Consider the following 27,052-nt stretch of genomic DNA (forward strand, 5'->3'; position numbering starts at 1 on the left):
CCCCCACCCCTCACCCAATGTCCTCCGTAAACTTAGCATTTTTGCCCAAAATGTAGTTTTCTTCTTCTCTTCAAGAAAAGAAGAAATGAAAAGCGGAGGTGGGAGACCATAGTCTGTGATCAAAGGTGTCCATCGAGGGGAGGGGTGTGTGGAAGGCGGTCACCTGAGGCCTAACTCCAGATAGGCCTGAGAGCCCAGCCCGCCCCCCCCCCCCCCCTCCAGGATGTGCTGATGAAACAGGGAGAAGAATTTAAACGTTCCGGGTGAGGCGCGCTCACACCGTCGTCTCCCGGGAGCAGACGGGCGGGCCGGTCCGTTGAACCGGACCCGTCGACGTCGTTCCCGGCTCCGGTACCGTCTTCTCCGCCCCGTCCGCCGGCTTCCCCAGCTCTGACCGATCCTCGGAGGTAGCGGCTGTCGCGGGGGCGGGGGCGGAGTCTGCGCAGGCTGGGGGCGGAGCCTCGGCGGGCTGCGGGGGCGGAGTCTCCCCCCGGCTTTTTTCCGTCCGCCCCTCCCCGCCCTGGTCCCGGGCCTGCATCAGGAAGGGCGGGATCACCAGGTCCTCCTTCCGGAGCAAACCCCGCTGGTCTTCCACGCGGAAGCACTGCGTCTTGGAGATGAGATCTATCAGCCCTTACCGGGGGGGCAGAGGAGAGAGGTAGCCTTCAGACCACAGTCTTATCTCCTCCCCCTTCTCAGGAGACTCTCACTTATGGCAGAGATTTCACATCTCATTTTGAGAAACCTCTCAACATAATCCTGGGCAAAACTATCTAACCCCGAGGAAATAAAAGCACACAAAACACTAATTAAATATTATAAAATATAATAAAAATGAGAGAAGCTATTGTCTTGTGACTTCCTATTACAAAAAGATTTTTTTTTAAAAAGCGCACTCCTAAATGGGAGGAGCTATCGTATCAACCAATCAGCGTTATTCACTGGGAACAGGGAAAGCTGTTTTTGATTGGCCCAAGCAAGTCAGTGATGAGAAATTAACTGGAGCTACAACCATTATGGGGTTCATGAGCACACACTGTCCTACCAAATAAACCGAAGATTGTTATTTTTGTGGTGCAAAATTGTAAAAGTAACTGAGAGAGAGTGATCAATACTCAGTTTACCCCTCTCCACAAAAAAAGACCAACATGATTATCCATAAAATGAAGCCCTGATAAACTGTATTTTATTAGAAGGCCTGGCTTTCTCTATCCTCCATCTCGCTGGTTTATGGACTCCCATCTGGAGCGACAGCCATCGCTGTGGGATTCTCAATCCCACAATGCACTGCTGGACACTCAGTCCTCCCCGAGGCGTCGCATCAAACCGAATTTAGAAGGAGGATCAAAAGGTTAAGCCACAATTACGCAGGGGCTCTTAAGAGGAAGACAAATCTTTTATCGTCGACTACATTTACTCCTGCTTTGGAGAGCAAGACACTGGGGGGCGGGGGACGGGGGGGCGGGGGACGAGGGGGGGGCTGGGAATTAGAGGAGATTGTTTAAAAAATGCTGCTCGTTTATGTAACGCAATAAAACCTGACTGAGCGCGTGTGGGGGCCGATCTCAACGCCAGCCGCGGACCCGCGGGCCTGCGAACCCGGACGTCCCGCGTCACCAAACCTACCGTCGATGTCGCACGCCCTCCGGACCGCGGCGTTTTTGGACTTGGATGCGGTTCGGTTCCTGACCGCCGCCGACGGGAGGGGCTTCTCGGCCCCATCTGGACCCGCCGGTCCCTCCTGGGCGGGGTTAAAAATAAACACCGTCACCATGGAGACGGACGGGGAGAGCCGACTGGCCTGGCCTGAGCCTCGGGGACTGTTGTTTTTTTAAATTTCTTTAAATGTTTTATTATTTATATATATATATATATATTTATCTTTTTGTTTCCACCTCTTGCTGTGACCCCAAACTCACCTGAGATGCTGGAAGAGCCTGGGAGGTGAGCTTTGGGGAACTGGCCTGCTCTTTAGCTGTAAATGTAAATCAGAACATCTCTTAATTAGTCAATCAGAACTCACCCACAGCTAATAGGAAATTATTGAGATGACTCAGCCTAATCCAGTTGTTACTGTAACTTCTTGCATTATCAATGGAAGGAATGAACCCCTTCAATACCCTGAGGACAATCAAACACAAAAGATTTCAAACTTTCCCAATCCAGGGACCTCTACTCAGACTCAAAGGAATCCAGGGGACCCCCACCATAAGTTAAAAGGTTTACTTATTTTGTTTTTTATTTCATAGGTTTGGGGATTTTTTGCAAAGTATAAAAATGTTATTATATTTTGAAATATATTCCCAAACCTATATATATATATATATATATATATATATATATATATATATATAGCCATTGCATATCAAGTCTGGCCAAGGACCCCCTAGAGAACTTTCAATAACCTTCAGAGGTCCACCACAGCACCCCTGTTTAAAACCCAGGACCAGAATTTAACAGAGACTGGGGACTCTACCTGTTGCAAATGAGATCGTTTCCCTTTTTTGTTTCTGTGGTAAAATCTATTCTCAGTGAGAATGTGTCAAATGATGATGACAGGGTAGTGTTCCTACAATCATTAGGTCACCCGCGACAAGAACAGCTCACTCTCAGCATCGCCATCCTCGGCACTTCAACGCGCATCAACCGCCAAGTGAACAGAGCCAGCTTTTCGATCATTGCAACAGAGCAAGAACAACACGGCTGCATCAGAAATAAATTCATTCCCCCTGCGCATCATTTCAAAAGTTCAAATTTAAATTACACTGCACTCTGCATTCATGTTCACCTGATGTCACCGTTCTCATTAGCATTCCAACAGAGGCTACAGGGGGAGGCAGACGGTGACGGCATTGTCTGTGTGTCGTAGTGGTCTGCTGGCATCGATCCCAAACTCCCAATCTGACAACTCTGGACTGTGCAAGCCCAGTGTGACTATACTGAAGTCACAATTTAAAAATTGAATGCACTCCTGTGAACACCCTTATAGGGACCCTATTCTCCTGTGAACACCCTTATAGGGACCCTATTCTCCTGTGAACACCCTTATAGGGACCCTATTCTCCTGTGAACACCCTTATAGGGACCCTATTCTCCTGTGAACACCCTTATAGGGACCCTATTCTCCTGTGAACACCCTTATAGGGACCCTATTCTCCTGTGAACACCCTTATAGGGACCCTATTCTCCAGTGAACACTCTTATAGGGATCCTATTCTCCTGTGAACACTCTTATAGGGACCCTATTCTCCTGTGAACACCCTTATAGGGACCCTATTCTCATGTGAACACTCTTATAGGGACCCTATTCTCCAGTGAACACTCTTATAGGGACCCTATTCTCCAGTGAACACTCTTATAGGGACCCTATTCTCCTGTGAACACCCTTATAGGGACCCTATTCTCCTGTGAACACCCTTATAGGGACCATATTCTCCTGTGAACACCCTTATAGGGACCCTATTCTCCTGTGAACACCCTTATAGGGACCCTATAATCCTGTGAACACCCTTATAGGGACCCTATTCTCCTGTGAACACCCTTATAGGGACCCTATTCTCCTGTGAACCTTCTCATAGGGACCCTATTCTCCAGTGAACACTCTTATAGGGACCCTATTCTCCAGTGAACACTCTTATAGGGACCCTATTTCGCCAGCCATCATGGACACAACATTTTTATTTATATTTATTTATTTATTTTTACTTCGACCGCCCTAGCTGCCTATGCCCTGAGCACCAGACTTTGCCGGCGTCCACCGCGCACACAGAGTAACACAGAGTAACACAGAGTAACACAGCGCAACACAGTGCACCAATTCACTGCCCTGCTATTGGCGGGAGCGAGGTTAGCCGACTTCTGGAGGAGGAAAAGAAAATCGACGAGGTTAATTTCGCGCGTCGGTCGACCGCGGCTCGGGTTCGACCCGCTGCCAGCTGCACGCAGGTAAACAGCGTGAATAATTGAAGACGCGGCGCTGCGGGCTCACCTTTGGCGCGGTCCAGGAGCAGCCTCTTATTGGCCAGAGGGAACACGGACATGCTCAGGTTCAGGGGCTCCTTGCTCCCGCTCTGGAGTGAAAGGCCAGACGGAGAGCAAGGTTAGGCGCTGCCGAAACACAGGGAACCCGCGCGCCAGCAAAAAAAAGGTCGTCTGTGAAAACGGCATTGTCACTCTGCAGCTTATTCCATCTCATTTTCCTTTCAACTCCGCTGCCCTTTCCCGAACCCAGACCGACCAATATTTTCAGTCGTTCTGAAACATCAAAAAGGCTGAAAATTGTTTGGTGTGGTTAAGAGATAAAGCCAGAAGGGGCGATCGGAATGAAAGGCAGAACGGAATAGGTTCTAACGATCGGCAGGCATGACGTAAGTATTTAAAAAAAAGGGAACATCGCTGAAAAAGTACAAAACAGACAAACCTCCCATGTGGGTCTTAAAGACCAAGTCGCAAATGTAAAAAAAAACTAATACAACAGAGGTGTCTAACCATCTGCGTTCCAAAGCGAGTATCCTTTTACCATTATTTCTGCTTATAGAGCATGAAGGGGGACAGTCTCATCTCGGGAATTCTGCGCTCGCTCATGCTGAAATAAAGGCTTGTCAAAAAGGCTGTTTTTTTGCCCTCAATTTTTTCTTTTTTTCCCCCCCCCCCCACCAATTTTCTTTTCGTATTTCCACCGTAAAGCCTTTTTGTGACAGCGTCTCTGTAAAAAGAGAGCTGTAGAAATACAGTGAATTGAAAACAGCGAATTACAGCGAATTAAGAGTTTCACCCCCCCGCCCCCCCCCCCCCGGCCCCCCCCCCCCCCCCAATCCCCGCCCACTTCCCGTCTCACCATGGTAACGACGGCGTCCTGCGACCGGAGCTGGTGTTTCTGCAGCACCGAGGCGAGCGTGTGCGCCAGCGTCTTGCTGGACTTCGCCATGATGCCCATCGCCTTCCCCGTGAAGGCCACCTCCAGCCTGCAGGGGGGCACAGGACCGCCACCGTTTTTTTTTAGTTTTTACATATTTTCCCCAAACGCGTTTGACGGGACAGCATCAAACCTTTGACCTTCCGTGACCTCCGCGAGTGGGAGGAGCTAAACACAGTGGCAGTGAGAAGCCGCTCTCAGATTAGCATCAGACATTTAAACGGGGCAGAGCCTCAAACCCAGCCTGGCCCCCACACAGCCTCCGGGGAGAGCGAGCAGAGAAACAGAGAGGACGGAGGAGGAGGAAAGAAGAGAAATGAAGGCGTTATAAAGACGTTAACAGGGGCCTAGGTTTGGCCAGCGGACTCACGTAAAGGTCACCCGCAGCTCCAGGGTCACCTGCTGGTCTCTCAGCACCGCGCTGTCCTGGTCCAGAGAGAGGGGCTGCTGGGGAGAGACCTGGAGAGAGAGAGAGGAGAGTCTACACAGGAGAATATGGGCCCTATGAGAAGGTTCACAGGAGAATAGGGTCCCTATAAGAGTGTTCACGGAAGAATAGGGGCCCTATAAGGGTGTTCACGTGAGAATAGGGTCCCTATAAGACTGTTTATAAGAGAATAGGGTCCCTATAAGTGTGTGTGTGTGTGTGTGTGAGCAGGAGATTACAGGGATATGTGTGTGTTTGTGTGTGTGTGGCAGCCGATCCTCACCTTGTCCTTGGTCTGCAGGTAGATGATGACATCACTGAGGGGGAAGCCCCTCTTTTCGCACAACCCCACCAGCATGTCCCGCACGGAGAGGCCGGACCGGGCGGGGGTGAGGGAGGCCGTCCCGTCCGGGAGGAACACGCAGCAGTACTTCTCCGCCCGCCCCGCCCCGCCCGCGCGCTCCTGCTCCAGGGGACGGGGGCTGGAACGCCCATTCTGAGGGGGGGGGGGGGGAAGAGTCAGGAAGAGGGGGAGAAAGAGATACAGAGGGAGAGGGAGAGGGAGAAAGAGAGAGAGCGAGGGGGGAGGGAGAGAGAGATACAGAGGGAGAGGTGAGAGAGAGAGAGAGAGAGAGAAGGGGGGGAGAGAGAGAGAGAGAGAGAGGGGGGAGGGAGAGAGAGAGAGAGAAGGGGGAGAGAGAGAAATAGAATGGAGGGGAGAGGGGAAAAGGAGAGGGAGTGAGGCTGAGAGAGATGGTTGTTTGTTCTGGTTGCTCAGCAAAAATGACATTTTATTATATTTTGAGGATGATAAGAATGGCTCTTGAAAATGGGAGCTAAATGAGCTAAATTGGTTTTGGAGCACTGCCACTTCTCCTGCTCTGTTTCTTACTCTCGCTCTTTTCAACAAGGACAACAATATTACAAGAACCTGGACAAACACATCATCTACTGAATCACACACACACACACACACCCATGTACAGACTCAGGTACACTCTTACTCACTCAAAGACGCACACACTTACTCACACACACTGTCACACACCCACACCCACACACACACTCTCTCTCTCTCTCTCACACACACACACACACACACACACTCTCTCTCTCTCACACACACACACACACACCCCACCCTGAGTCAGGCGCTCAGACCCTCACCTCCCCTCTCACGCTGAGGTAGCCCAGCTCCACACTGCTGGTTGATTTGACGGAGCACTGGGACTCTCTCCGGGAGACGGTCACATGCTGGTCGTGCAGCTCCGCTGGGGGTCAGAGAACAGCTCTGAGTAAACAGACTCACCGCCAAAGGCTAATCACAGCAAGGGTGACACGGTTTGATTTCAGGGTTCAGACAATTGTGATTTCAGGACTTGGATCCGGGTGATTTCAGGGCTCAGATGTGTGTAATTTCAGGCCTCAAATCACTGTGATTTCAAGAGTCAGATCGGTGAGATTTCAGGGCTGAGATCAGCATGATTTCAGGGCTGAGTTATTGTGATTTCAGGAGTCAGATCAGTGAGATTTCAGGGATGTGATCTGTGTGATTTCAGGGCTGAGATCTGTGTGATTTCAGGGCTCAGGTCAGTGTGATTTCAGCTCAGCCAGTGCTCCCCCCCCCCCATAAGCCCCATTTAGTGCCATGATTTAGCATTATTGGTTAGAACATTATTTAGCCACGTCCTCTATGATGTCATACCTCCCCACGATCCTCTCTTCTCGCGCTGCTTGTCATGGGTGGCCTTGCCCTCGGGGGTACCCCTCCTGCGGTCAGACCCGGGTTCGACATTGTATGGCAGAGACTTGCCCGCTCTGGCCTTCTTCTTCTGCTGGGAAAACTGGCAGGGATGGGCACAGACGGGCAGGGACGGGCAGGGACAGGCATAGAGGGGCACAGACGGGCAGGGACGGGGACAGACGGGCAGGGACAGGCACGGACGGGCAGGGACGGGGACAGACGGGGACAGACGGGCAGGGACGGGCAGGGACAGGCAGGGACGGGCAGGGACAGGCAGAGATGGGCAGGGACGGTCCATTATTAACCAGTATTCTAGGTTTTCACTCCAACCCTAATTTGGCACGCCCAAATCTACTAGTTAGCAGCTGAGAAAGATCTCTAGCTGCTGTGACGTGTGACCTAGCAGTTGCAAGTTTGAATCCCAGCGAAGGAGCTGCCTTCAGTAAACTAAACAGCTGAGTCTGTAAGTGTACCGTATGTAAGAAAATATAAAATGTGCAAGTTCCTTAGGATAAGAGCATCTATGGTACTTAACGGTAGTTGCCTGTTTTTTTTTTTAAGCCAGTAAACTGCAGATGTCCTCAGTGGGTAATTATTTCTGCAGCGGCCAGTTGCCGTGGCAACCTTCCGCTTTACCTTCTTGGCGTCTCCGGGGGAGGGGCTGTCCATCAGGCCGCTCTTCCTGTACGCCGAGCTCTTGAACCCGGCGCCGAGGTCCGGCAGCAGCTTGCCCTCCACGTCGGCCAGCATGCAGTTCTGGTAGAGCTGTGACCGGACGAACCGGGTGTAGCTGTCGAACTTCATCAGTTTGAAGATCTGCGCATCGGAAAAAAACCACAGAACAAGAGCGTCTCAGGACTGGGGAATTCCCGCATTTTTTTTTTTTCATTCAAAGAGAAACAAGCCACAATCCAACTCTGCCCTTTCAGTCTTCCTGCTTCTTTGCTGCAGCACCTCAGCAATTCAGGAAATTAACTAACTGACATTAAATTAATTAACTGAAAAAATGCCCAGGGAGAACTATGGAGAATTTCTTGAATTGAAAAAAAAATAGAAAGGATTTGAAGCCAACTTCTCAGTTTTATTACCAGCTGTCAGGACTTGCGTAACGAGTACATCTGTTTGTCTGCCTCAGTCCCGTCTGTCGCATTTCTAAGCAAAACATGTCCACTTGTCTGTCAGACCATCTCTCTTAGCACTTCCTGTCATATAATGCCATCCGTCCGTCCGTCCGTTCGTCCATCTGGCCGTCCGTCCATTTGTCTGTCTGTCCGTCCGTCTGTCTGTCAGTCCATGGGAGCACCTGCTGCTGGGCCTTGTTGAACATTTCGGGTTTGGGGTCCTCCAGGGCCCCCTCCTCGGTCCGTGCCGTGTCATCGATGTTGATGGCGCTGGAGGCACTGCTGGAGAGGTAGGTACTGTAGATGGAGCGAGCTTCCCGCATCAGCTGACAGGAAGGAAGTGTTCAAGTCCACCAGGAAGTAACCAAAAAAGAGGTTATTTTCATGAACTCTGCTCATGCATGACTGCTCAAGCCACTTTTAGAGACAGGAGTTTAATTTATTTCTCAGCTTCAAGTTTCACTTAGCTAGTTACAAATTAGATCGCTTGCTCACACATTTTAATGTGTATTTTAGGCTAATTATACGTTCATTATGAAATGTCAGTTTCGGAGAGACCTATCGGATTCATTCAACCAGAGCGACAGCACTCCAGTTGTTGTCAACAACAGAATTACCATTCGCGTCTTATTATTAGCCTATTATTGTCATGGTAATTTGGGTAATGGGCAATTTGTTGAATTATGTGTCACAAAGAGGAAATGATCAATTACCAGATACGCAAGTTAGAATTTTTTTTATTTTTTAAAGCATTCATAGATAACGTCATGAACTATCAACCCTTCTGATTTTAAAATATCTGTATAATAAAAAAGCAGTGCATAAGCTCAGGGAAGTGTACGGTTAATTATACATCTGCTGATGCGTGTGTACAATATTATCAGCATCTAATTCAGATCTTATACAAAGTAAGATCTATTTAAGGCACAGATCTTTACATGTCGGTCACCCCGTTTAAATTTCTTGGAATTCTGTGATAGCGTCATCGATAGCATCGTCATACCTCCTCTTTCTGATTGGCCGGAATCTGCCGGAACTTCTCGCAGGCCTGCCAGAACAGGATGTTCTCTGCGCTGACCTCCGACTTCAGGAAAGCCTGCAGGACGGCAGACCAAGCAGGACAGACCCGATCAGTCGATAGCCGATCCAAAACGGCCAGACGAGTCGCGCTCACGCGCACCCAGAATGCCAAGTCTCATCGACTCAGTCCCCTCACACGTAAAGCACCCTGACTCAATTTCCAAAAGTTCCCAGATAAGAGCAGGGGGTGGCAGTGTAGCATAACAATAAGAAAACTAGGCTTGACAACTCAGCGGTTGCAGGTTTGATTCCCATGTGGGGCACTGCTGCTGTACCCCTTGAGCGAAGGTACTTAACCTGAATTGCTTCAGCAAAACATTCAGCTGCACAAATGGATTTCATGTAAACAATGTATGCCGTGTGAGTTGCTCCGGACAAGAGTCTGCTAATTTAATAAAATGATTAAATAAATTGTTGCATAGAATGTAAAGCCAGCCAGCTATCGTGAGCTGGTAGGTGCGGTTTTGGACATGAAGGGTGGCAAAGCAACCGGAGGGTAATTTTAGCACGTTGTTTTCTGTTATACGAGCCAACATAAATAACCGCCAATCTATCGGCAGCCAAAGGTTGTCCAGTAATGCCACGGCAGTCGCAAATCAGTCGGCGGCCAATGTCGGCTTTCCGCAGGTCCAAACTAATCTTTCTCCAGCGGGCGGTTTTTGCATCTGTAACAAAGCGTGGCTGAACTACGACAAGGATAAACCGACCGGCCCCACGCAAACCACCCGCCTTTGCATGGTGCATTTGCATGGTGCATTTGCATGGTGCGTCAGAGCAGCCACGCAACAGTTTTGCTGCATGCCGTCTCGCTGAACAGCGCCGAAGAGGAAATCACACAAGGCCGGCCGACGACCTCTCTCGCACCCATAAACGGACGCCTAAGTGTTAGAACCATTGTTTTTGACCCTCCGGAACTCAGATGAACAAATTTAACATTCCCCCACTGATAATAATAATGATAAATAACCAAATGATAATAATAATTTAAAAAATAAAATGCCTGAATTGGTGAGCTTTACTGGGGACAGTTTCTTTAAATATTTGATGCTCATTTGCACTTGAAGGGAATTAATAACAGTTGCCGTATTTAAATGTTTTTTTTTTACATCACGGTAAAATGAAACGGATCGAAGTGTTGAGTCATGACAGGGCACTAATGAATTCAGAGTTCGTGCTCGTACGGAAACCAGGTTTCCGTCGCCATGGCGCCGCCTAATCAAGACACGCAAATCTCATCTCCTCCTCCCCCCCCCCCCCCCCCCCCCCCGCCCCCCGCCCCCGCCCCCCCCCCCCCCCCCCCCCTCCCACCCCGCAAACCCCTCGGCCAACAAATGCAGACAAATTACAGCCGCCCACACACAGTGCCACAGCAGCGCATGATTCACACTGGCAACCTCTCTGTGGCCCTGCCCCTCATCTTGAGGGAGTCGACTCGACAATGAGTTTAGGAAGGGGGGGGGGGGGTGTGTGTGGGGGGGAGGGGAAGCAGCCCCTTCATTTATAAGCTGATATACACAAAAAATGATCATGAGCAGAATCCACACGGCGCAGGCCAGCTGAGGATTGGTTTCGAGCTGAAAGAAATGCCAAAGCTCTCTATCGAGCTTTGTTTATTTTCCTTTCGCCGTTCCAGGAAACCAAAACGGGCAGCATGTCCCCTTTATTCATTAGTCTGTCGTACAAGACTCACACGCCAAATAATTCTTTTGTTTTTCCTATTTATTTATTTACTTTTTTTGGCTGACGTGTGTTGCGGGCAGCGTAACAGTGCAAAGCCCAAACAAATGGCTTGTGATTGATTTTCACAATCGATCCGTCTCCCAGTGGGCTGGACGATGCCCCTTTGTGCACACAATTCGTCTCACATTCACATTCTAGCATTTCACACGGTGTCTTATCCAGGGCAATCCATTCAAACAGCTGGATATTCCACTGAAGCGATTCCGGTTCAATATCTCAAAGGCGCAGTTGGAAAAACCCCCACCTGGGATTCAAACCCACAACCTTTTGAGTTATAGCACAGAAAAAATTACCCTGTAACCTAGAACACGGCAACGCTCATTTGGGAAGTTCTGTTAGTAACTTAGAGTATAGTATAATAGGGTAGAGAGGATAGTAGAGTAGTGTAAAAGTAGAGTAGATGAGAGTAAAGTACAGTTGAGTAGAGTAGATCAGAGTAAAGCAGAGACACTGGTACACAGCCTGTGGGTTTATCCCTGTACTGGTGTGAAGGGTCAGGGGTCAGGGGTCAGCTCACCGTGAAGTAGAGCACACCGGTGGGGTCCTCCAGGAGCCTCTCGAAGCTGACGGCCCAGCTGGCCACCGTGCCCACGGGGCTGTGGCCGCACTGCATGCTGGGAAGGCTGGAGTTGCTGTTGAGGCTGTGGCTGCTGCCACGGTGCTCAGCCTCCGCTACATTCAGCTCTAATGTACAGAGAGAGAATACACACCGACTGAGATTACACACTGACTGAGATTACACACCAGTGAGATTACACACCGACCGAGATTACACACCGACTGAGAATACACACCGACCGAGATTACACACCGACTGAGATTACACACCGACTGAGATTACACACCGACTGAGATTACACACCGACCGAGAATACACACCGACCGAGAATACACACCGACCGAGAATACACACCGACCGAGATTACACACCGACCGAGATTACACACCGACCGAGATTACACACCGACAGATTACACACCGACTGAGAATACACACCAGGTGAGACACACACACACACACACACACACTTTCAACTGTAGCCTTTAACAAACCTCACATTAGCGACGCACAGGCTACTGACCACATCACAGCCCCCCAGGCTAGTGACCACATCACAGCCTCCCAGGCTACTGACCACATCACAGCCAGAGGGCAAACTACAGCAGTGTCACTGCTCACCAGGCTGATGTGCACTCCTTACAGCTGATCATACATGAGCACATCTCACAGTGCATGCTTGTGTCCACACCCTACAGCGCATATACTGTATGTGCATGTTTTTAATATATCTAAGTGCAATATGAACGTAAACAGGAGGAGCACTGTACTTCACTGCAGCGAAGCTGGGAAATACATTTTCACTGTGTCTACGGTTCGCTAGAGGTGGCTGTTTCAATGAGCTGCACAAAGAGAGACAGTGAGGACAATAAAAAAAACGGGCCTTAAAAACCAACACATAACAGAACGATGCTCATCTTCAGTCCTGCACACTGCATGCAACGTAAGAGAAGAGCAGAGTAAGCAAAAGTTGAGGAAGCTGAGGAAGTTGAGCCACAGCGAATCAGATTAGGGCAGCGGGAGAGCAGCTGTGGCCACACTTGCGTACACTAACGCTAGCAGAACTCAAGATGCCCCAAACTGATCAGGCATCATTTCCCCTGAAGATAACATCTTGCACAGAATTTATCTGCCCTGTTGGCTTTGGCTTTTTGTAATCTTTTTTTTTTGTTGAGAATTTTGTCTACATGCCTGTATGCAAGTGCGGTTATGGGTGAAAGGGTTATAATGAGAGAACGAGAACGTAAGTTTAAGATGCCTTATAGAAATGGAGCTGGCTGCTGGGCGACTCATTCTGTTAAGGTGCCACTCCATCGAATGGATGGGCTGCACAGCCTGGTACCAAATCTGGACCGTGCCACTGCTGACCAACACACACCTGGTGCTGGTGTGGCCCGCAGATGAGGTGAGGAATTCAGTTAGCTGGGATGACAGCATTTTTGTCACACGACAGCGACCTCTACTGGTCAAACGAGCACCTGCACATGCAACTGTTGAGCAGCACGGGTGATCAATGAACTCCCCTGTCTGGCTACTCGAAAAAAAAAAAATAAATCCAAGATTACCATTATGTCTTTAAAACAAAGGCTTGTCTAAAAATGGGTCAACGCTGCAACTTTGATTCAAGAGAGTCATTTTTAATTAACTGTAATGTAATTGTGTGAATGTGGTTTGAATTCCATAACAAATTCATGAGGGAAAAAAAAGGAGGGAAAAGCGTTTAAAAGCACATCCAGTAGCATGCTGCACACAGAACAGTCGGGTGTTCACACCCTCAAACCCACGCCCACTCCCAGCAGAGAGACGACGGCGGCCATCTTACCTCCGTCCGACGCAGCCAGCACCTGCAGGGCGGGGGGGGGGGGGGTAGAAACATAGAGAAGTGCGTTAATTAGCATCCGTGTTGTCCTCAGATTTAAAAAATTGTTCATTTTCCAAGTCAAAATGCAGTGGAAAAACCCCCAAATTTTGAAAAAAAAAAATTGGTAAAGGGTCATCTTGCGAGAGAGTGCAAAAAGTCAACAGTGTTTGATTAGGGTCATAACAAAACAAAACAGTTTGCAAAGAAGACCAAAGACCGTGAGTCACTGCAATGGTGATGCATGGTTAGGAAAGCCAACACACACAAAAAAAAAAAAAAAAAATCATTAATGTTTAAATAAGATCGCACTAAGCGCTACTTTGAAGTTAAATCTAAGTTGCCATTTTTGTTTAAAAAGTGGGGAAAAAAATTTAATCAGGATTCCTTCCGGTAAATGCACAGCTAGTCATCTTACCCAGAACCCGTGTCATTTCTGAATTTAATCTCATCTCAGAAGGGCCGATTTGCATTCGCACCATTTAGACTGAGGGGTGACAAATCATGATCTGAATACAATGGAAATATTCATGAATAAAAGGAAAGCCTTAATATTTAATGCATATCAAAAGCATTTCATAGTCATTTAACAGCACATTTATAAAAAAGTATTTGATATAACAGCATTAGAAAAGAAATACACAGATATTTCACACTGTCAGGTATTAGATGCGTGCATTTACTATTGATTCTAATTCATGCTAAATCATAAATTAATCATTATTTATTAATTATTCATGAATACTTACAGCACTTTGATACAGTACATAAATATATTACAGTCTCTGTATAACAGACCAAAGTAGTCGATCACAGGGCTTCCCCCCAGGCGTTAATAACAGAGACGCAGCACCTCTGTAAACATGAGAGAAAAAATCCATAAAACCTCAGACGCAGATCTCCATGGAAGCGGCCAAAAGGCATGGTGGAGCTGTTTAAGAGAACTGGCATCATGGAGTCGTGCGTTCATCAGGTCAGGTGTGGGCTGTACCGTGAAAACACCACAGATCACCACTTCACACCACCGCTGCTTACCCACTTCCCCCTTTGCAAACTATTTTACTGGGGGGGAGGGAACCCTGGATCGAATACCTTCCTTATCTAGGTACGCTAGCCTGGACTACAATTCCCATGATCCTCTTCCCTACAGTACACTTCAACTAATGACAACATTCTGATATTCGAACAGATAACAGTTAATGAACAGCTGCAACAGTGATAGAACACTCGGGACCGAAAATAATCAGCCGTTAAATTGAAACTAAATAACAGATGCACATGATCAGCACAAAAGCATCCATTCAGCCAATGAACCAAAGACAGTTTGGTGACTTAGGTTATCCTTGCAGGAGTCTGTATGCTTAGGCATAATGGTGCACTCAAACACCAACGCCAGAAAATGCGGTTACAGCTGCGGGCGAGTGCTTGATGCTAATCATTTTAATATTTATCACTGTATGAATAAATAAACGTTCAGGCATTTTTCCCATTATGTGGAAACCTGATGGGGGTTATTCCGCACATTGACCACAAGTCAGGGATGTGGGGTGGGGGTGGATTAAACAGGCATAGGTCTGCTTTTCAACTTGTCCCCTCAAAAAAAACAATAAAATATACAACTTACAGCTTATACAATACACTTTAGTTCTGTTTTAATCAAATAATTTGCATGTCTAGGCATTTAGCAGTCATTCTTACCCAGAGTGACTCACACATGTTTACATGCAGTCCATTTGTACAGATGCAGATCTACTGAAACGGTTCAGGTTAAGCACCCGGCTCACAGGTTCAACAGGGTACAACAGGGGTAGCCACCTGGGATTCGAACCTGCAACCTCCACAAGCACAGCTCCCAGGCAACTATACCGCACGGCACTGCCTCCCACTGGTGCCGAAGATGGCCACATCATCTTTTTTATCTTCATTTTATTTTAAAAATGCATTTTTACAAGGGGGTGGTACAGTGGTGCGATGGGTAGCACGGTCGCCTCGCAGCACGAAGGTCCTGGGTTCACATCCCGACCGGGGCCTTTCTGTGTGGAGTCTGCATGTGCTCCTCGTGACCACGTGGGTTTCTCCTGGGTACTCCGGTTTCCTCCCACAGTCGAAAAGACGTGCAGGTAGGCGAACTGGAGACTCTAAATTCCTCATACAGTAGGTATGAGTGTGTGAGTGAATGTTGTGTGTGCTCCGTGATGGACTGGCCACCTGTCCTGGGTGTATTCCTGCCCAGTGCATGCTGGGATAGGCTCCAAAGACCCTGACCACGAATAAGCGAGTGTAGATGATGGATGGATGGATTTTTACAGAGACAATACGCATTAATCAACATTAAGCGTGCCAGCATTAGCCAACTGGCTAGTTTTCAACTGCAGTGCCAGGCAGGATGGAACGAGCCATCAGAAGACATCCCATAATAGCAGAAATCAATCATAAACAATCATAAAAAGCGGGCAGCCATCATAAAACATAAACTGCAACCAGACTGCATCACTCACAACAAAATATGTTGGAAATGAGATGCTGGTAGCAGTCATTAGCATGCAGGCAAGTAATGCCGCGATAAGCAGTGATCTGTGTTCAGTCAGTTTGCTTAAAAACTGTCCCCCAAATAAAAGAGTCAACCTCAATTTTTCTCTCTTCTCTGCACTGGTCATGTACTGAACTGTACATGTCCTTCTGCAGGAATCTGTCATTGTGCAAAAAAAAAAAAACCTTAGAGAAGCAAGACGCCGCGCCTACCATCCGAAGACGGCGTTTTGCGTTAGCTATTCAGCCCCGACGAGCCGAACACAGAGCACGCTGATTATCAGCAGCGAGTTACAGCGTGTGCCGACATGCAAGAAGGAGCACACTAAACAGCAGCTGTGCAATTTTAGTTTTTTTTTTTCTGAAAAAGCTTCATCAACAAAAGGCTCAAGGGAGACCGTTTCTCAAACAGGATGTGGGCGGGTCTGACACTCCTGTTCTCATTCAAACCCTTACAGTACATCTCCTTTCTGCGCTTCTCCTTCAGCTGCAAGATTTCTTCACTTGTGTCAGCAACCCACCTACTTCTGCTTCAAACCTTTATACGATGAAGCAGTAAACAATTTCAGAGCATTGTTTTCAAAATTAGTTTATGGATATGAAATGCACGCACCCCACACACGCTCAGTTGATTAGGCCACAATGTAAATACATATGCAACCTTTTTTTAAAAAAAAGAAATTAATTTAGGAACAGGATAATAAAAATTACCTTCTCATGTAGTTTTGCCATTTCTAAACACAACCGCAGCAGGTGCATAGCAAGCGCATGTGGGTGATAAGTGCTCAGGTAAGCAGACACGCGGTTTGAGGCAGTAGGCCCATGCAATAATGTTCAGAGTTTGGCTTTAGTTGAGTCAAAATGCAATGCAAACAGTTATAAAAATTATTTTGGCAAAACATACTGAGCATTATGATCATTACATTACATTACAGGCATTTAGCAGACGCTCTTATCCAGAGCGACGTACAACAAGTGCATTAGTTCAAGGTGCAGAGGTGCAAAAGAAACACACTAGAGTGAAGTAAAGATCGTAGTGCCAGAAGTGACCACAGATCAGGACTCCAACCCTGTAGAGTAACCTGTTCAGCAAACAACAATCCTACCAAGTACAAACTAGCACTGGAATCACATTTGCCTAATCAGACAAAAACAATCCTGCCAAATAAAAACTAACGTAATCGTATTAGCCTAACTAGGTACATTGAGCTAAAACACTGATCAAATTAAAGCTTAGGAACAAATACAATATAGGTTATGTGTCAATGATGTGGAGGTTATTACTGGTATCACAAGACGCAGACTGAGCACAACATGACCACTTCTATCTCTTTTAATGGGGCTCCATTGTCTTGACAGTGACGAACAAGGCGCTCTCGAAATAGAATTCAGGCTGTCATAAACAGATGCCCTGATGGACAGACACCTGGGTTCTTTCATGCTAGGTCAGATTGCAACACAACCTGTCATCAATCTCCGTTTCCTTACACATTTGAACAGTAGGTAAAAACATTCCCTTTTTGTAAAAAAAAAAAAAAAAAAAAAAAAAGAAATTTCTAAATTCTAGAACTCCATTGCTTTCAAATACCAGCAGTGATTGTTACAGTACATCAGCATTCAAATGTTCAGTTAAGAATGTTCTAATCACATATTTGTGACCTCACACTTTAAAGGGTTAACTCTTCTCACCCCCAAAATGCTTCTCCTACAGGAGGTGTGTGTGTGTGTGTGTGTGTGTTTGGGGGGGGGGAGGAGACTGCATCAAAATTTTTGCCCTTCAAAAGGATTTGCAGCTGAATGCAAAAGTGTTTTCCAGATTTCTTGTTCAGCACTCACCAAAATGCATTGCATAAATTACGATGCCAGTGAGCAACACAAGAAGAAATGGCCTGTTTGACCTTCTCAAAACAAACAGGCTGCACAAAGCAATACTGATGTGCCCCGCCCCCCCCCCCCCCCCCTCAGTGTAGCACTCTATTTGGCCAAATTCAAATTCGCAACAAGTGTGTGCAGAAACACAGGGCTAACTCAAAGAACAGAGCCAAAATTTCCACTCATTACATTACATTACAGGCATTTAGCAGACGCTCTTATCCAGAGCGACGTACAACAAGTGCATCAGTTCAAGGTGCAGCGGTGCAGAAAAACACACTAGAGTGAAGTAAAGATCGTAGTGCCAGAAGTGACCACATAGATCAGGACTCCAACCCTGTAGGGTAACCTGTTCAGCAAACAAACAAACAATCCTGCCAAGTACAAAACTAGCACTGAAATCACATTTGCCTAATCAGAATCAGACAGAACAATCCTGCCAAATACAAAACTAACGTGATCGCATTAGCCTAACTAGGTACACTGAGCTAAACTAGAGGCTATGGAGGGGTGGGGAGAGGTGCAGTCTGAAGAGATGAGTCTTTAGTCTGCGCTTGAAGGTAGTCAGATTCTCTGCTGTTCTGAACGCCACTCAAGACAGCTTATAGTCCTGCCCCGACATCATTACCTCATCAACACAAACGGGACTTTATGCTCTGAATAATCTGACTGTACTGCAGAGACCAGGTGATTATGACATCACTCCATGGGGGCGGAGCTCTAAGACCGACAGGTACAGAGCGGAATAAACACCACCAGCTCCTCAAATAAGTTTAGGGTGGATGTGACACAAACACTATCGATAAGGACAACTGGCCCGCCCCCACACCCTCCTCCCCCCCCTCCCAAAAAAAACCCCCCGTAAAATTCTGCGAAATAAAAGGAAGGCTTTTTTTCTCGATATCGCCACCGATGTGAGTCACACACGCTGCCACATCATGAGCCGATGCCACACGGACGCAGATGTCATCTCCTCGGACACCCGAAAAAAAAGGAAAGAGGAAATGAGTTCACTGCATCGGGCAGGAAGGAAGACGGCCCAAATTCTGCCCCAACATCCAACGAGAGACGCCCAAAGAGCTGCATCGGACACACCCCCCGACAATGCAGAGACGTGTCAACGGGAGCGGATGCAGCGTACGACGGCACGCTCAAAATTCAGGAGCGCTAGCGTAGCATTTTACAACATCTGTCGCACTTGGTGGCTCAGGTCCCCAACCGGTTAGTATGAGAGGCCATGCGCTGTGGCCTTCTGCTGTCAAAACGTTTCAGTGCCAAAAGAGGAACATGACGTCAAAACCGAAGCTGGATGAATATTAGTTGGCATACCTCATGATTCACCGCCACATTGAGGTAGACAAGTTTTCTTCATGCATAAAGAGTCGGGGTTTATCTGGCGCCCTTAATGAAGTTCTCAATTGACTTTCATTCACTTTTATTTTATTTTTTTTGGTCGGTTAAAGATTGAGCATGCCTTTGTACCAAAATTACCCACAATCCATAGCATGGCCCTTCAAAATGAATGGAAGATTTGCTAATTGTCGCTACCATTTATTTATATGAGCAACAGTTCACATCCAAATATGACCCTTTGGCTACGTCCATCAGTCCAAACCCCATTACAAACACCACAGCATCTGACTGTGGGGGGGCACAGTGCTAAGTGCTAACAAGTGCTAAGCTCAGGCTAACACCCTTTTGGACAGAGACCACAAACTACACCGTGATTCTTCTTCTCCCATTAGGAATACACAAGAGCAGTGTTGTAGTTTATTCAATTACATTGAAGAGACGGACATGGCGATAAACGCAAGTGAGTCTGGAAAAAAAAACCGTACGCAACCAGAGGGGCTTTTCCCAAAGACCAAAATAAAGGAGATGTTAAAAAAAAGACCCTTTCTTTGGTGTCGTTTTGGCTGTGACCGCAGGAAGGAGATATCCATGACAAAAGTAACATGTAACAACAGTGATTGAACGATTGGCTCACAAACTGACTCGCTTGCTTAAGGACCGAGTAATTCCTGACCAGCTCCACTGGAAGCAAGGCTTCACTGTTAAAGACCAGTAGAGCAACCCCTGTCATTGACCTAGCGTCTCAAGACCTAGCATCTCAAGACCAAGAGTCTTAAGACCAAGCATCTCAAGACCTAGCATCTAAAGACCAAGAGTCTTAAGACCAAGCATCTCAAAACCAAGCATCTCAAGACCTAGCATCTCAAGACCAAGAGTCTTAAGACCAAGCATCTCAAAACCAAGCATCTCAAGACCTAGCATCTCAAGACCAAGAGTCTTAAGACCAAGCATCTCAAGACCTAGCATCTAAAGACCAAGAGTCTTAAGACCAAGCATCTCAAAACCAAGCATCTCAAGACCTAGCATCTCAAGACCAAGAGTCTTAAGACCAAGCATCTCAAAACCAAGCATCTCAAGACCTAGCATCTCAAGACCAAGAGTCTTAAGACCAAGCATCTCAAGACCTAGCATCTCAAGACCAAGAGTCTTAAGACCAAGCATCTCAAATCTAGCATCTCAAGACCTAGCATCTCAAGACCAAGAGTCTTAAGACCAAGCATCTCAAGACCAAGAGTCTTAAGACCTAGCATCTCAAGACCAAGAGTCTTAAGACCAAGCATCTCAAGAAAAACTCTGAACATAAGAAAGCTCACTCGCAGACATAAAGCATACAAACTCCATCCGTCGATTTAAAAGAAGCAGAATCCCTGAAAACCAATCAACGGAATTAATTATTGATATTAAAATGATGCCAAGTAACAAGTGGACTTCCAACAATAGGTTTCACTGATATTAAACGAGTCTTACTCCAGAGCAACGCTGCCTACATTTTCCCACTTTCTTTCAAGCCATCCTCACTGCACTTCTGCAGCATTCCATTCTACCGCTGCTTCACACCAGGCCAGCCAGAGGTGGATGGGCTCCCCCTCTATAGCTGGGTTCCTCCCAAGATTTCTTCCCAACATTAACAGGAGGCTAATGCAGTCAACACTTATTGGAATTCGAGGAGAGGGGCATTATGCATTCTTCCATGCAACATAAGTTAATATATTTAAAAAAAAAAAACTAAACAAGCTTGGAAAGGCTTCCTCAAATCCAAAAGCTACCTCCAAATTATGTTTTTGTGGTGACATCAAAATTATCTTCGATCGAAGTACATTTTAAAGAACAAACATCCACCCCAAGCAATGTTATCATTGACATGGTTACGATAACGTGCGGAGCACATAAACTTCTTACCCCGGACGTCCACCCTTCCTCCAGAATATCCCAAAGACACACAAAAAAAGACACAATCATCGTCCCCAAACTGTACTTACGGGATAAACGGGAACGTCAAGGGTTTTCATCTTTTTGGACATGGCCGCAGCCTCCGTGAAACCCACAACCCCCAGAAGGACAGAGAGGTGTGTGTGTGTGCGTCAAGAGGTTACGCCCAGTGCTTTTCTCAAACTTATTCTGCACCCTCTGTCACTTCCTGTCAGAACAGGAAGTCTTACCATAGCAACACACCACCAAGGGGAAGTGTGGTTACTATTTGCTAACCCTCTTTGTCTTCTTTTTTTTTTTTTTTTTTGGTGGCAGTAGTTTACTCATTGACATGACTGTTGTTCAATTTGCTTCATGAATGTTCTATCCAAAGAAGCTAAATAAACAACAGAGGCTAAATAATGACTAGTCTTCACCACATAATTTGCATGGAAGTCATTTGCACCTCTTGGTGGGGGCGGTGTTTTGCAGCTTCCTCCTTTCGACACCCTCAGGTTATCATCCCATCTCCCATTTTGAGGAGATGGTGATTCAGGCCTGGTTGAATGAACCCACCCTCAAAACACCAACCTCCACCTCAGCCCCCACGCCCTGCTCCATCAACACAAAGCAGGCGGGCCACTACTGATAAACAAGGGGTCAAAGGTCATCGATCATTTCATGACATCCACTGCATCTGACCAATAGGAGAGGAGAGAGGCGTTTTCCGGTGGTACAGACACCAACCCCCACCTCAGCCCCCACGCCCTGCTCCATCAACACAAAGCAGGCGGGCCACTACTGATAAACAAGGGGTCAAAGGTCATCGGTCATTTCACGACATCCACTGCATCTGCCCAATAGGAGAGGAGAGAGGCGTTTTCCGGCGGTGGAGTTCGGCCAGCGCCACTCACCTTGGTGCGACTCAGCGGCTGGCTGACGACGAAGCTCCGGCACTTTCCGAATTTCCGGCGAAGGGACGCCCGCGTGGCGAAGTGGGACAGGCCTTTGGAGAGCTCCTGGAAGGTCACAACCTTCTGAGGAACGGCAGGACAAGTTCACCAAATTTAGCGATGCGGCCATGGCTCGTCAAGGGGTCTCAAAGGACAGAGATTCTCCGATGCAGGGGTGTCCACTTTTATCGAAAAAAAAAAAAGGGCTGGGTGTGGGTGCAGGTTTTCGTTCTTGCCGAGCACTATGACACCTGATTCTACTTATCAAGGTCTTGATTGAAGACTACGATTAGTTAATTAGTTGAATCAGGTGTCATAATGCTGGGCTGAAGCAAACGCACCCACACCGGCCCTTTCTGGATAAGACTGGACACCCCTGCTCTCATGAGATGATCACCACAAAGACCCTACTGCAGTGCCCCCTCAACGACAATTACAAGGGAGCGATGTGGGCTTTGAAAATGGGAATTCAAAGGCAATTATATCAACAATACCTGTATACAATCTCAGTTTTAAAAAAAATATATATACTCATGGATTCTTTTCTGAAGGAGGAAATAGGGCCTAATTGTGCGAGGATGACTCACTCATCCATACATCCGCTGTAATTGGTCCCATTTCAATGATCTATTAGTCACGACAAAATTCAAATGTAATTATAAACGACAATTCCGACTGCATTAACATTTATATGTATTTATTTTGGAAACTCTTACCTGGATAATCCGTTTTAACAGCTGCATCTCATCAAATAGATTTAGAAAATCTAAGCTGGTCGAACGGATTTGGACTTTTCACTACACAGAAACTATTTGGGAGCCGGACTTTTCAAATTTTACTATTGACACATTTTTCACTTTCCCAGAAAAGAAATCAGAAATAATTTCGATACCTAAAATCGGAGGTAATAAGACAATGGAGGATGACGAATCTACGGCAGGCAAAGTCGTTCATGAGGGTAATTCATCGCCGTATTCTAAGTTTCTAAGTTAAGCCTCCGTTTTCGTTATTTTTGAACGCATAATAAACAACTTCCTTATTTCCAGGTTTGCGCGTAAGCTATCATTTAATTAAATGTAGCCAACTTCATTAGTCGATAAAAAAATTGCGTGTTCCAACAAGACGCAGAGAAATGTCTGATTAAAATGTGCAACAGAACGACTGCGTGTCCCGTGCAGTAAGAAACCAAATTCTGGAAGCGAAAGGTCGTCGTTTAAGGAGAAGTCCCGTTTGGACGGCTACTGCTCGCACTAAAACGGTGAGCTGAGTGACTCGACGGCGCACTGCGCAGATCATCAACTAATGTCCAAGGCGTAGAGGTCGCGTGCGCGTGTATGTCCGTTTAGCTCTGGTGTGCGCGTTGAACGCAAAGCTACACGATTTCTTGTCATCCTTTGGAGAGTAGGCTGAGTGGAAGACGCCCATCTTGACAACAACGTCGATGTATTGCTAAATGTAGAACATATTTGGATATCGGTTTAGTATTTACGTAATGTGTATGCTTAAACCGATTCCGTTTTAGGGGAAATAAATTGTAACGGTGGGGAACTGTTGCAACAAAGGCTTCTGCATAACTGCTCAGAATGAACAGTCTGCAAATTGACATGTTTATAGGTATGTTACAAGGTTTTCCTTCAACACAGCAAAGTGCATTAAAGGTATGTGGTTTTCAAGCAGAGGTGGAAGTCCAAGGCTCAGAAAAGTATAAGGCAGTGGTCTCCAACCCTGGTCCTGGAGAGCTGCAGGGTCTGCTGGTTTTTGTTTCACCTTAAAATCAGCACCCAATTGAGACCCAAGACACCAGGTGAGTTGAGTTAACTGTGTAATCAACTGCTCTAATTGACTCATGAAGTGCAGAGTCACTATGAAAACCAGCAGACCCTGTAGCTCTCCAGGACCAGGGTTGGAGACCACTGGTACAAGTCCTGCCATGTACTTTCTTCCACCCATTAACTCAGCCAGCTGATTTCACTAATTAGCTCTAGGTCCTGGCTGAATTGTTAATTGCAAATCCAGGCAATTGGAACAGAATGTTAGGGAGTGATGTTCCACCTTTTCAACCATATAACATAACTTCCATTAGTCTCCATTAATTGTGTGCGTGGCGCGTTTTACACACAGTATATTTCTGTGGCAGGTGGTAATTTCATTGGAATAATTCAGCACAACTTTTCAGCGGGCGCGATTCCAACATGTTTACAGCTGAAGTAAAGCATTTCCTTGCGCATTTGGTCCTTTGGAACTGTCCTTTTGAAATCATGGCCTCTTTATTGATTGTTATCACACGGTTAGCACTGAACCCAAATAACTCCAGACAGCTGTTTAAGTAAGGAGAAATGAGTTCAGCACCTCCCTTGGCATGCGATGGACATGTCAAAACAACAGTCTGGTGTCAACTGCAAGTGATACGGTGGCTAGGCCATCTAACCCCTGGGCTGGAGGCTCAGGTATTAGACAAGCCACTCACAGCAGTGCTACTAAGCAAGACACTAAACCTGTACGGTGATGAGAAAATATCTCGCTTTCATATAAAGTGGCTTTATAAATTAATAATCTGATTGGATGCACCAGGAGGTTAATTACAACTCTCTACACATTTTTCCTCATTCTCTCTGGTTAATAACAATACTTCTGTCCTCCTGGGAAGATGTATCACCTGTAAATTAAGCTTGAATGACTCTGAACCTGTAGTTTAAAAATGAAAAAATAAAAAGCCAAAAGGCTGGTCTCTGTGGAGACCAGAGAATGCAGGTATCAGAGCAACTGCTGTCGCTATGCAACACAAGTGTTTGACAGAACAAGCATTGTGATGTCATAGACCAGAGGTTCTCAGACTTGGTCCTGGGGGACCCCTGTGTGCACTGGTTTCAGTTCCAACCACAATTGCAATTATCACACACTGTTATAAATACATTTTTCTTAATTACACTCTATTTAGGGGGACTATTTACCCTCTCTAAAGCCACATTATTTCAGAAATAGCTATTCATGCCATGAAGAATAAAACTTCCCATATTCACATTGTGCTTATTGTGCTATACTGCAAATGATTAGACTAAATGAGGTTTTAAAATGAAGTGATCAAATTAAAGATTGAGGTGAATCAATAGGCTCCTGTTTGGTGAAAGTGCGGACACCTGGTAACAATTTTGTAGAAAATGAAGAACCCAAAGACAAAGCCAAACCTGCATTCTGTTAATAAGACTGAGGAAAAATTCAGAAAGAATTCAAACACATTTCTTCAACCACCTTGATTAATTAAGATTTTGGTTACAACAAAAACCAGCGTGCGCACAGGGGCGCCCCCAAGGACTGAGTTTGAGAACCACTGGGACGAACAGCGATTGCAACTAATTACCTTTGTTTTAGTTTTCTGACAGCTCTATAAACTATGCCGAGTCACTCCTGTACTGGAGCACAGTAAAGTCTTTAGGATACAACTTGCAGTCTGCAGCTGTAGCTGGTGCTTATACAAAATGCCAGATCAAGCTGTGAGCTAATTAAATGATTAAGAGCGCAGTCATTTAATGATTTAATTTGGCACAAAATCCTGAAGTGGATTGGCCCTTGTTGTGCACCCCTGGTCTAGCAGATTGTTATAAAAGGCACAGCTTGTCTCCGCATGCCCTGCTTTTTATTACTTTTATTATTTTTTTTAATGCTTTTTCTCCCGAGTTCTGGAGAAACTGGAGAAAGAAATTAGTATTTTATCCATGCTCCTTGCCTGAACATCCACTATCAGTTTAGTTCAGTGGTTCTCAAACTCAGTAAATAATCCCTCAAAACATGGAGAGTGTAATTAATAAAAAGTGAACAGTTTGTTTTAATTCTGGCATTGCGATTGGGGATGGAATGAAAACCATCGTTCACAGGGGTCCCCCAGGACCGAGTGTGAGAACCGCTAATTTAGGAAACCGCAGGCAAGCATGCGCGGTTAAGCGACTGTTTCTCATCACAGCACAGCATCAGGCTTACAGTCAGAAAGATGCTTCACTGCAGCTCGACATGCCGACTGTTGGACGCCCAATCAACCAGCAGGGGTCGCTGGTGCAAGGATGGCCTTGCTGTCGTCATGGAAAATGTCCCACCCCTGGGCAATGATAGTGAGCCTGCTGGAGTCGGATGGCGCTGTCACGGACCGGATCAGATACCAAAACCAGCGGGCCCATCCGTGTACTGAATCAGTGCCTTAACGGGGTGAGACCCCCAGCAGCAGCCTGAGTGTTAACACCGAAAGGATTTTATGCAAGATGATGGTTGAGCAGGATATATAGGTATCATGCAGTCTAACCCCAGACATGAGGCACGTGGCCATGGCCACAATGCATGCTGGGATAGCTGGTGGCCCGGGGCAGGCCGGAGGTATTACAAGGTGTGACGATGCCCGATGAACTTCAACCCTGAGGCGGGACAACATCGCGGAGCAATAACCAATCAGATTTGACCTGAAGATCCGGCTTATAAATTGTACCCCCTTTCCAAAATTTAGTTCCCCATTCCGTAGTTCCGCTTATGAACACAGACTGCTGCAGCGATCGCGATGAGTTTCCTCCAATGACTCATGGCAGAGAACAATAAAAAGCTAATACTCATACTTTCATTTATACACTGCTGTGCCTCCAAAACTCAAAACACGATGCAGAAATGCATCCAATTTGATAGTGACAAGTTCAGATCACAGCATAGCAGAACATTAAAGAGGTCTACAGATTAAAACTATAGCCCTCTTTAATGTTCTGCAGTAGATTTAGGCACAGGACAGCCGTCCAGAGGCAGGGTGAGTACCTTCTCCCTGGGTTCCCCCGCAGGTTTTCGGCTCAGCCACCGATGGTGCAGGGGCGGAGCGGTCTCCATGGCGGATTTTCGAGCGTCGGCCGGGCGTCCCGTCATCCCGTCCCGTCCCGTCGTCCCGTGGTCCCGTCCCCAGGTCAGGAGCGTCCGCGCCGACGGAGGAGCGCCCGGAGATGTGGCGTAGCGTAGCGTAGCGCGGCGTG

At 46.7% G+C, this 27,052-nt stretch overlaps 1 protein-coding gene across 4 annotated transcripts; it reads right to left on the minus strand.

Annotated features, from left to right (window-relative positions):
• Positions 1-27,052, minus strand: LOC118224174 (regulator of G-protein signaling 14-like). Of its 4 annotated transcripts, none has more exons than XM_035411430.1 (16): positions 26,844-27,052; positions 22,020-22,142; positions 13,408-13,429; positions 11,545-11,711; positions 9,211-9,303; positions 8,390-8,533; positions 7,723-7,902; positions 7,048-7,186; positions 6,510-6,613; positions 5,626-5,838; positions 5,286-5,374; positions 4,838-4,964; positions 3,989-4,070; positions 1,920-1,975; positions 1,627-1,741; positions 1-624 (listed from the first exon to the last, which is right to left on the minus strand). In XM_035411430.1, the coding sequence occupies exons 1-16, from the start codon at positions 26,946-26,948 to the stop codon at positions 275-277; spliced, it is 2,109 nt and encodes a 702-aa protein (XP_035267321.1). In that variant the 5' UTR covers positions 26,949-27,052; the 3' UTR covers positions 1-274. The 4 variants fall into 4 exon arrangements, with proteins under 4 accessions (XP_035267321.1, XP_035267320.1, XP_035267322.1 ...); XM_035411429.1 differs by having other exon boundaries at positions 1-633; positions 26,844-27,051; XM_035411431.1 differs by lacking the exon at positions 26,844-27,052 and adding an exon at positions 22,775-23,308 and having other exon boundaries at positions 1-633.

This window comes from Anguilla anguilla, chromosome 3 (genome assembly GCF_013347855.1).
Source record: "Anguilla anguilla isolate fAngAng1 chromosome 3, fAngAng1.pri, whole genome shotgun sequence".
Classification (NCBI taxonomy): domain Eukaryota; kingdom Metazoa; phylum Chordata; class Actinopteri; order Anguilliformes; family Anguillidae; genus Anguilla; species Anguilla anguilla.

What these genes read in the sequence shown, in the direction of transcription:
- LOC118224174 (XM_035411429.1), bottom strand. Translation starts at nt 26,948, where the DNA reads ATGACGGGACGCCCGGCCGACGCTCGAAAATCCGCCATGGAGACCGCT. An exon ending in GAGCTGCGGGTGACCTTTAC is followed by an intron (nt 4,965 to 5,285) that starts GTGAGTCCGCTG and finishes GCCCCCCTGCAG; the next exon opens with GCTGGAGGTGGCCTTCACGG. An exon ending in GAGGGCGTGCGACATCGACG is followed by an intron (nt 634 to 1,626) that starts GTAGGTTTGGTG and finishes CCCCCCGGTAAG; the next exon opens with GGCTGATAGATCTCATCTCC.